General features: G+C 40.6%; 1 protein-coding gene across 3 annotated transcripts; it reads left to right on the top strand.

Annotated features, from left to right (window-relative positions):
• The first annotated feature begins 50 nt into the window (after positions 1–50).
• On the top strand, positions 51–9810 carry ccdc22 (coiled-coil domain containing 22). 3 transcript variants are annotated; one of them, XM_068733360.1, is made up of 16 exons: positions 51–464; positions 680–857; positions 1742–1874; positions 2566–2672; positions 3117–3201; positions 3995–4164; positions 4311–4526; positions 4723–4911; positions 5496–5615; positions 5721–5837; positions 5927–6028; positions 6232–6339; positions 7156–7251; positions 7385–7444; positions 7532–7606; positions 9045–9810. In XM_068733360.1, exons 1-16 carry the CDS (start codon positions 415–417, stop codon positions 9156–9158), a joined length of 1920 nt encoding a protein of 639 aa, XP_068589461.1. In that variant the 5' UTR covers positions 51–414; the 3' UTR covers positions 9159–9810. The 3 variants fall into 3 exon arrangements, with proteins under 3 accessions (XP_068589461.1, XP_068589460.1, XP_068589459.1); XM_068733359.1 differs by having other exon boundaries at positions 4720–4911; XM_068733358.1 differs by having other exon boundaries at positions 4717–4911.
• The last annotated feature ends 1739 nt before the right edge of the window (positions 9811–11549 follow it).

Below are 11549 nucleotides of genomic sequence, written 5' to 3'. Positions count from 1 at the left end.
CCCAGAATACCACTGCTCAGTTCCCTTATTACTTCATTTCCACACTGAACAATCCACACAAATGTCAGATTTGTTACGTTTGTAGCAGATAGCCCCGGTCAGGGTGCATTTGTATGGAATGCGGAACAATTGTTCATTATATCAAACGCTTATTTGTAGCACGGTGCTCATACACCGTATAATTACTATGGGTTATGTGAGGGAAGTTAGGAGTGGCAGCCTTGCTAATTAAAAAGTAGCTAGTTCCTAAATTTGCTAACAGAAGATGGAAGCTAGTTTTCTAGCCTGCTTTCGTCCGTGGGAATCCCTCACTAATTTTAGCTAACTTGATGGTAATGCGTAGCCTTGCTAGCATCAGATGCTCTGCCATAATTCTGTCTGTTAGCTAATATATCTACAGAAAAAACTTCAGCGATGGAAGAAGTTGACAAAATTTTGATTCACGCACTCAAACAAGTCGGGACGTAAGTATCAGCAGCATTTTATTAATTGTGTACAATGGCACCTTAACCACGAGTTGTTGAAATGACATGTTATTAGGTTTGTTGGTTAGCAACATGCTGTCAGATAGAAAGCGTCCATGTAGTCAGCCCGTCACATGACGTGAGTTATTTGAGGCAAAGGTTGTGAGCTAGCAGTGAAAGTGATCAAACTAACGCTATGAATGTGTGACCCACAGAGAGGTGAGTGAGGAGACGGACAGTGTCAAAAAGTTCAGCAGTGAGCTCATAGTAGAGGCGGTGGTCAGATGTATCCGGGTGATCGAGCCAGGCCTGGGCAGCCCGCTGCCCACATCCCTCCCTCCAGGTATGTCTGCCCGCTTCAGGGTGGGCATGAGCCTGGCACAGGCCTGTCAGGTAAGACACCTCTGAGTTATTCAGGATGAAAGACTTCATTAGACCCTTTAGTAATTGTTTGAAACCGGGACAAAAAGGCTCCAGTTCACTGAAGCAGCAGGTCATAGCATATGACTGAATAACAATCAATACCAACAATTGGAAGTTTATTGTATAATATATGGTTAACAGATATAAGAAGCTCTTCAGTGTACACAAATAGTTCTTTGAAAGTAGACTGCCATGATGTCATTCATTGGCCTAAGGAGGGATTGCAATGAGAGAGACTGCCACTGAAGGCAACAATGTCTGTTGATTCCTGACCTCGGAAACAGTCGTTTTAAAACTCAAAGTTCACTTACTAGGTTGTTCTGGAGCTTTCAACCACATCTGATGGTCTTCGTTATTAGATTGAATTTGCTCAGTTGTAAATGACAACTGACGAACTGAGCAAACTACATCCACAGAGGAAGACCATGACATGTGTTTGGAAGCCCTGGTAAAAAGCTTTTAAGTGGAGTTTGAATTAAGGTTTTTGTTAAATTAAATGTTATTTTGAAAGAAGGTGTGACCGCAAGTGTGTTCAATGAAAACCCTTTGGAGTCCTTCATTCTGAGTCTTTCATGTTTCTCTTTTGCTTTTTGAATCCACTTTAACAAGAATAGTCAAGGACATTATCAGCACCGTTTCCATTCGGTCCGTTGTAGTGACAGACCACATACTGACCAGAAGGTTTATGATCATTTTTATTTGTAGAGCACTTTCCAGGACACTTAATTAGAAGTACAGGTAGTTGTGGGTGAAGTTCTGATGTGTCCGTATGAGTACCAGCTCAATTGAAGCACCGAATCACTGCCTGTAGTTCCTCAGCAGTATTCCTAATACGTCAAACTATTGATTTGCAGGACATTGGTTATAAAGGAGAGATAGGCTACCAGACTTTCCTATACAGCAATGAGCCAGAGATCCGCTCCCTGCTCATGTTCCTGGTGGAGAAGCTGCCCAGAGAAAGTGCAGAGGCCTCAGACCAGCCGACAGGTATGCAGAGCACCAGTCTATGTCCTCTACACAGTTTCATGACACCTGTCATTAGAGAGAAAGATGCGCTGTAATTTGTGCCATAACCTAAAATACATACTATAATCCTGGTTTGCAGCTATAAGGTAATATAACACTTTTGCACTGATGATTACATTTGATTCACAGAAATAAGCACCCTTTATCAAGAATAACTGCTCAATGGTTGTTTCAGTAAGTTGTTTAACAACCAGACTGTAAGTCATAATCCTCAAGTAGAATTTGATCCCTCTTTATCCAAACAAAGGTGGCAGCTAGACAAGTGAGCAGCTTTTCTTACAGTGTACCATTTTTTGGGGTATGAACAACAAAAAAATATTGACAGACAACATCTTGATCTATATATGGGTCCCTGTGTAAGTATATCATAACGGATAAGAATGGGTGTGATGTACATGTTGATTTTAGTTAGACCAGTCAGTCACATATAAGAAATCAGTCATCAAAATCCTCCCCAGACAACTGCACTGTTTCATGTTGGAAGGTTTGAAAGAAAACATTGTACCATGAAGGAAAAGAGTAAGAATCAGTAACACAGTCTTACAGAAATAAGGAAATGTTGTTGTCTCTACGGATGTTGGCATGACAAGGCATTTTGTCATGACTTACCACTTATTGAAGAGTCATCCAAAGCTGTCGTCTTTTCCTGTAGGTAAATCGGTGGTCCTCCAGAGAGCCATTGCTGCTGCAATCAAAGCCCAGTTGGTCGTTCCCTGGCTGCCTCCTAACTGCAGACTGCCACTGCACGGTGAAACACAAGTAAACTCTTTAAAGTTGCATTTTGATGTCTGAAAACTGCTTTAAATACATGCATACATAACAAACATGGGGATGTGTCAAGTCTATCAGCAACAGGACTGAGAGAGTGGCCGAGGTTCATGGGTGTTGTAGTATTATTGGTCATCTGCCATACCAAACTGATGGAAAAAGCGATTTCTTAGAAATGTAATTGAAATACAAACTGGCATTTAATAATCTCATTTCGCTGTAACACTGAATTATCCTGGCGTTTCTAAATGGAAATTTACAGCAGCAAAAAATAACTTGCGTTTCTGTCGGGACATTCCTAGTGATAAATGATTGTGTCTTGATTTTGACTTCTCGGCCTCTGGATGCATGGTATTTACTTATTTATTATAAAATGTAACCTGTCAAGAGAGAGCGTGTCGCTTTCTGACATGTTAATGATTTTTCCCTGTTTAGAGTCCAGGAGCATTGCACAGTTTTCATGTCCAGCCTCTCAGTTTGCCACACTGCACTAAAGGTCCAGGAAAGAATCAGCTGAAAGGTAGGCCTCCTACTGCCCGTCACCATGTGCTGCATGATTTCAGTTGACCAGGTGAGTTTCCTGTTTCACCCAAGCAGCAACTTCTGGTGTTGAAAAGCCAAGGTGGAAGTGCCAAAAACTTCCTCAAATGGCCAATGGAGGCTGGCTCCAAAAGCAAATCAATCCCCATAGACCTCCATGTTAAAATCAGGCGACAACCTCCGGGTCTAAAAAGTGAAGTCTAGTTGTATAGAAGTCTATGAAAAAATGACTAACTGCTAGCTGTCTGCTCTGCTGTTCCACCCGGCCACCTCAGCTCCACCGACTCTCCACCTCTCTGCCCCTTTTTAGATTAGCCATGTGATAGACATTGTGTCGTCACTGCCAAGATGGCAAATGACTTCACAGAGACTACTTCCATATTTTATACATTCTATGGTTTCACCATGGTCCTACTGATTTGTTTTTGTCATTATTGGGGGTCTAAAATGTCCAAATTTGCAGCAACTTTCCTCATAAGTAATTATTCACAATTGCCTTTTTGTTGAACAGTGTTTAAAGAACTCCATAATTATATGTTGATAAAGTATTAGTTTCAGTTAGTTTCATAATCTTCAATGGTTTTAATGCAGATTGTCTGATGCAGCAGGAATGTGAGCTGAGACCAGTGGACTGTTTTCGTGGGAATTGTGCAAGGAGAGAGCAGCGCTTTGAAAAATGAGCTGAGAATGCTTCACAGATGTGCTACTGTTCAGTTCACCCTCAGTCTGGTGAAATCACTGTTTGTGTGTTTGTGTGCGTGCTGTGATTTCAGAGGTGAAGGACTACCAGCGAGACTATCTTCCCCCTGTGACCGCCCAGCCTTCCCATCATGCTTCTGTGGTGGCGTCCATTCTGGAGCAGCACACGGCTGAACTGAGTGCTGCTCAGGAGTGGGACAACGAGTGGAACAGTCAGGGACTTTTGTCTCGTCTCACACCACAGGTACATCCTTATTTACATTTCACACAGTTCTATCTGTTACCGCTGTACTTTTGAGGCTCTGAACATGTATAGACTGTAGTGCAGATGATCATATGATCATGTTTATTACATACCATGTTAAATTAGTTTGTCTTATTTTTTAACAGGAGTATCGCTCCAGGAAACTCACCCGGCTGCGTAAACGCATCGAGGAGCAGCTGCGTTCTGCTGCACTGCCCTCTGCTGAAAGTGCCTTTGGTGGTCCTCGCTCCTCCTCTGACCTATCTGACCTACTGCAGGCCTTCAGAGGCTCCACCCCCTCGGACCACATCCTGACCAAGGGCACCCACTTCACCCACACACAGAAGTTCACCTTCACACAGGTGAGGACCACGCCGCACATCATGGTTTAAAACAAACCTATCTGCAGTAAGACTTGAACACCTGTTCTCTAACTGAGGTGTGTGGGTAAAAATGAAACGCCAAAGTATGGTTTACATTTTGTACTACCATGTCATTTGCAAGTGCCTTCATCATTTCAAGTGTTGATTGTAAAAATAAATGTCCGTCTAGCAGCAGCAGCAGCAGCAGCAGCAGGCGGCAGCAGTAACCAGCCCCTCCATCCCCGCTGGCCCTCAGTCAGAGAGTGACATCCAGCTCCGTCAACAGGAGGAGCAGCTTTCCCTCCAGCAGCAGTTCCAGCAGCTCTGCAGTGATGTTGAACAGCTAGCGGCAGACATGAAGCACATGAGTGTCACTAATGCACAGGTAACACACACACACAGAGAACTAATGACGTAGCCTTGACATGATGTGTAAGCTAATGGCCCGGCTGTCTGCTCTTCTAAACCAGCAAATATTGAATATGCTGGTATTTGTTTTATAGCTTGATCAGATTCCGGCTTCCAACTGTGAATCCGAGCATTCTCTCAAACACACTCAGAAACTGGTCGAAACTTTTGGCGAGCAGTTTCATGTAGAAACTATGATTAAAGAAACTAGTTCCTACATGAAACTGCTTCCAACAAGGTCTGTGGATTATCTGGAGTAACTGAGTCATGATTTCTGGAAAGAGACATTGCTGTTGGGTTTCTCAAATGTTATTTTTGGCGCTTTGAGCACCACAAGTTGAAGGCCATCTAGTTCCATTATAGTGGAGAGAAGGCAGACATCTCTACGGCCGATACCTCCAACACTCTGCAACTCACACCAAAACAAATTGATAAATAACACTACAGATAAGAGGGAAATGTGTATTTTAGATTTTGGGGTGCACTGTCCCTTTAAGGGAAAGGAGTTTGCACTGATGCATTGTATTATTGTCTCATATGTGTGATGTGTTATATGTCCAGGTGTTGGATGAGCTGAAGCAGAGAGATCTGGGGAACTCTGAAAACGAGGAGAAGATGCAGGTGAAGAAGAAAACAATTGACCTGCTGCCAGACGCAGACACCAACCTGCTGAAGCTTCAGGTAAGAGGGCTGAGTGACACCTCTGAACACTGCTGGCTGGAGACCAGTTATCAAACCCAGCAGACCACACGGGTGTAGTGGAAACCTGTATGTCTCTTCCTCCAGGCTCTGGTGGAGGCCAGTGCCAAGCGGGTGGTGAACCTGGCCTCTCAATGGGAGAAGCACCGCGCTCCACTCATCGACGAGCACCGCAGACTCAAAGAAATCTGCAGCAACCAAGATGTAAGTGGTGCCTTTCAACAGATTTGTGTCTTCATTTGCTCCAGTTCAAACACTTTTTGTTTCTGATCATTTCTCTCCATTTTCTTCAGCTGGAGTCATCCAGAAAGCTGTCTGAAATCAAGTCTCTGCATGATAAGATCCGTGTGTCTACAGAGGAGGCCAAGAAGAAGGAAGAAATCTACAAACAACTGGTTATGAACTGAATTTACATTCTTTTGAGAACTAGCCAATAACCTTTAGTTTCTTTTTAGCACAGGTGTATTTTTTTACATTTTTGACACAGGCTTGTTTGAACGTTAATCAAGCCGCATTATCAGTTGTGTTCCAGCACCGTGCTGAATGTGCTAAATGTGTGTGTGACTGTTTGTATTGTGTCTGTTTTTTTCCAATGTAGGTAACAGAGTTAGAAAATCTTCCTCAGGACGCGTCTCGGTCGGCATACACTCAGAGGATCCTAGAGATTGTCAGCAACATCAAGAAACAGAAGGAGGAAATTACCAAGGTATATTTTAGCAAATTACAAGACATTAATGGAAATAACAAATACATAATGTAAGCAAGCAAATGCACAGTTAGTTTGAATAGATCCTTGTTTGTAAGCAGACAGGTGGAGTTCTGTCAGGCCGCATGATATTTTCTGACAATTTTGATTTATATGCAGTCAGTGAAAAAATCTCAAATCTTCTGCACAGCGGTATCAAGACCTTTATACACCGGGAGAGTGACGGGTAAACAACATGAAATACAAAATACTCCCATCAAAACTATTCATACTGGCAGTGATGCAAATTTGCGACAGTTCCATTCAAAATTCAGGCAAAAGACCAACTACATGGATCCTGTTGACCCAGAGCAGCGTCTGTCTGATGTAAACTGTTGCATAGCCTAAGCTACTGTAAGATATTTTATTGAGTTTCTATGCAAGAGAACGGAAGGAGTGGATCTGGTCTGTCCTTGGTTGAAAGGACTAATGAAGTTAGTCTTCTTGGTTTGGACCACAGACCCTTCCTGTTGGTGTATACTATAGTGTATGATTTAAATGTATCACAATGTGATTGGTTGATGCCTTCATTCACGGTGCGAAAGCTCAGAAAATGAACCTCACTTCGAAAAACTTTAGCTTTAGTTCTGTGTGAAAGTATTCATGACAAAAACAACAGTTCGGTGTATAAAATCCTTGGCCAGGAAACAGCAACATTTTGAGGGGAAATCCTTTCATGTCAGTGAGGTTCCTGCATCAGTGGGTCTGAGCTTTGAGTGTGTGCTGTGTGCCAGCTGTTACATCCCCTCAGCACCACTGTGCTCACTTCCCTTGCAGATTTTGTCAGACACTAAGGATCTCCAGAAAGAGATCAACAGCCTGACAGGAAAACTGGACAGAACCTTCGCTGTCACTGATGAGCTCGTCTTCAAGGTAGCAGAGTCTATTTTTCAATACTTGTTGCATTCAAGTGTATGTGTGCTCTTTAATCCTGAGGATTTTTGTTGTGTTCTTTGTTGAACAAATTTTTCATGTTTTAATTCATTCATTTCTTTATCATTTGAAGGATGCCAAAAAAGATGAATCCGTCCGCAAATCTTACAAGTACCTGGCAGCCCTGCATGAAGTATGTCATCATGATTGATCTTCTTATCTGTTGCTCCTCTCAGAGAATGTGTTACATTTCATCTCTCCATCTTTCATTCTTTAATAGAACTGTAATCAGTTAATCCAAACCATCGAGGACACCGGTACAATCTTGAGAGAGATTCGAGATCTAGAGGAGCAGGTAGGATTTCCAGTTCCTCACTCTGTACACTAACACTTTTTTTGGGTTACACAGAGTCAGATGAGAAGATCATTATCACTTTCATCTTTGTGTCATCTTTGTGACCGGAGCTGTAGGATGTTGTTAGCCTAGTTTAGCATAAAGACTGGGAGCAGCCTATCAAAAGCCATCTTGTTGACATATATCATGTTTATTTAACAAATCTAGAAAGACAAATTACTTTTGTTTTTACAGTAGAGACACAAAAGTAAGTTCCAGCGTACGCAAACATACTGCTACAACTGGAAGTATCTCAGTCTTAAGGTTTTAGTAGTGTCTTTGTGATGGGTTTTATAAGCAGTCCATTTTTCATATAACACATGAGTCTTTCCATATTGCATACCTCTTCAACAATGTCCAGCCATTGTCTCAGAGGGGGTCCTTTTTGGGCCATTACCTTCTTGGTTGCTGCTAATATAACTTAATATAACCTTTTTCCTCACTTTAAATAAGTTGCTCTGATGTCCTTGGAGGACAAAGATGTCTGTGTTTAAAAACTGCAAAAACATTTTATATTTTTATTCTCCACTCAATCTTTTAACCAACTTCAGTTCTGATTATAACTACAAAATATGAATTACACAATGTGTGTGTTATAAACAAAACACAAACATTTAATTACTATCCACATAGTAAATTCTAGGGGGAAATAGATTTTCTTTTATACATTCTGGGTTTGTCAGTGATTAGCAACATTGGTTTTCATGCATTACATCAAATAAAACTTGCACCCTTTCCAGCATTTATGCCATGGATTAACACAGCCAATAATGTACCTAGTGAGACACGAGGGCTAAAGAAGACAACTGTCCTATTGTAGTATCATTTCTCATGTCAGGTTACCTAAATATAGCACAACACGTCTTTCAACTCTTCAATACATCATCACTCCTCTCTTTACCTGTCGTTTGGATGAAAATCAACATTAACTTTATTACGTAGACTTTAGATAAAACACTGAAATCACTCTGCCAACATGTCACAATCACTGTGAGAAATCTGTTTTCAACTCTTTTTCAAAAAGAATCTCTGATTTCCAGATATCTGAAGAAAAAGCTTGATACACTTTTTGAAAGCTTTTGATTTCACTCCTGTCACTTATAGTCCCACGTGCCCATAGTTCTAACATGTGATTAAGGATCTGAATTTGAAATCATCAGCCATTCAACTGTGAACTTTTACCTTCTGTTCCCTGTTCTATTTCCTAACCACTGTACACCAGAATTCCAAAGATTGTTGTAAGCTAAACCAAACATGTCTTGAACCTGAATATCACTGAACTGGACACAGAGATGGAATTGATGTGTTTGTCCTCAAATTAATTGAAAAAAAATGCAGCAGCATGTTCAGAGATTTACTGTACAATGAATTTTTCAATGGCATCTTGAATTGTCCACAGATTGAGACAGAAAACGGTAGTAAAACTGTGGCTAACCTGGAGAGGATTTTGGAAGACTACAAGGCGATTCGACAGGAGAACTCTGCTCTCGCTGCCAAAGTCCGGGAAGGCTGAAGGAACCTCTGGTTTACTCCGCTCTGCCTGCTGAGGCGAAAGTTGTGGTAAAAAACCTGGATCCCTATGGACCGGAATGGGACTGAAAACAGCACTCCAGTTTTCACACTGAAGAGACCGTTGTTCATAAACACCGCCCTCTGTTGCCATTGGAGACCTGCTTTTCTTTAGAAAGGCAAGCTGACTTTGGAACCATGGAGTTAACCTGGCATTTGAATGCACAACCTGTATAAATGGATGAAAATGACAACTAATGTTTCATTTCAAACTGATTTCTCCGGCTGGACGTGCTCTCTGATGCCTATGCGCTGGTCTGATTGCTCTGTACTTAAAGGAAACACAACAGTGGACAGCAGAGGGTGCTGTCAGACCTTCTCTGTTCTAATGTAAAGTCATTCATATCGATGTATGAAATCTTTTCATAAGATATCTTGATTAAACTAAAATCTTTGTTCAGGAATTTTTAATATGGGAATTATTCCACCATTTTCATACATTAGCAGTTCCTTCATTGTCATGATTCTATTTGATCTGTGTATGTTGAGTGAATGGCATTTGAATGTAGTCCATTAATAATGTTATCCAGCCCCATCAGCAAAGTATTGTTGTGTATATAGTACCAGCCTGAATAAAGATGCCTTACAAACTTGAAGAGCAGCTCTTGTCAGCCTTAAGAAGATGCTGGTCATGATGAGTGCACCTACTGTTACTGACATCATCTACACCTCATTGCTCAGTTGCACTTTTAACACCAATGTAGGCAAATATTTAGGTTGTAATGGATTGAAGACTATTTGGTGTTTTACCTTGTCGTGCTGCTGGAAGGTACTCCCTGAGTTTGTGTTCATGACTTGCTGTTGACGTTTGAAAACTCAAGTTAGAACAAAGTGATGGCAAAAAGAAGTATGCCACTCTTTAAGTGTCAAATGCCGATTTAGTGTCGCTGTTCTATTGGCATATGGTGTCATTCAATCCTCCCCATAAGCATAAACTAATTGGTAAATGATAATGCTTGGATTACAAATGGATTAGCACCTTTCTGACATTAGCGGACAAAGAGCTTTTATAATTTTTCGCATTCTGTGGCTGCAGGCGGTCCATGCAAAGTACTGGCCTTGTCATTGGGAAACATTTGGGGTTCAGTGTCTCACTCGAGGACAATAATTAGACTTGGACAGAAAGGGGATAGGACCATCAAAACCACTTGATGTGTCATATGCCTTTTTCAGGTCACCCCTGAGCAGGTGTCTCAGTGTCTCACTCGAGGACAACAATTCGACTTGGACAGAAAGGGGATAGGACCATCAAAACCACTTGATGTGTCATATGCCTTTTTCAGGTCACCCCTGAGCAGGAGGGCATTATATATATATATATATATATATATATATATATATATATATATATAATATATAATATATATAATATATATAATATATATATATATATATTTATATAATATATATAATATATATATAATATATATATATTATATATTATATATATATAATATATATATATATTATATATATATAATATATATATATATATATATAATATATATATATATATATATTATATATATATATAATATATATATATATATATATAATATATATAATATATATATATTATATATATATATAATATATATATATATTATATATATATATATATATATATATTATATATATATTATGCTGACATAGTGTCAGCTCTCATTCAAAACAAGTTCACCGCTTCCTCGCTTCAATAGCTAAACAGAACCGGGGTTATATCCATAACCTTAAGTTCTCTTTCATAGCATTCAATTCATGTCTCACTATGGGAAAAATACTGACTCCTGGTCGCTAGACATGCCAGTAAAGAAGGCAACTGTCCCCTTCACTCGTGAGGAGCTATGATCTGAGTAGAATCCACACTGGGGACTGAATGTGCCAGAGTTTGTGCCAGGACTTCCAACCTATAAAATCTAGCAGAGCGAGGCCCAACATGCAGCCACACAGACCTCTTAAATAGACTACTCCTTAAAGAGCGCCCCAAAGTTAGCTAAACGTCTGGTAGAGTTCTTATGCAGGCTAGCGGGAGGCAGGAGACCCTTGATAGGATGTATCAGGGCAATAGCCCCTACTATCCAGTGGGAAATACGCTGCTTGGACACAGGCTTTGGCATATGTGGCTTCGCCCAAGTCACAAATAACTGGTCCTTGTAGGAGAAAGGCGGGAGGGGGGCGTAAAAGGTGGACAGTTATATGGGTGAGCAAAAACCTATAACCTTCTGGATAAAGGTGGGGTTAGGCTGTATACTGACATTAGTATTCCTGAAACTGTATACATGCCTTATGCACGGAAAGTGCATAAGGCATGTATACATGTATAAAGTGCATAAGG

The sequence above is a fragment of the Cebidichthys violaceus genome, unplaced genomic scaffold (assembly GCF_023349555.1).
Source record: "Cebidichthys violaceus isolate CVI_PGR_0920_01 unplaced genomic scaffold, fCebVio1.0.p SCAF_6, whole genome shotgun sequence".
Taxonomy (NCBI): domain Eukaryota; kingdom Metazoa; phylum Chordata; class Actinopteri; order Perciformes; family Stichaeidae; genus Cebidichthys; species Cebidichthys violaceus.
Note: the sequence above shows the minus strand (reverse complement) of the source record. Positions and strands in the feature narration are given on the sequence as shown.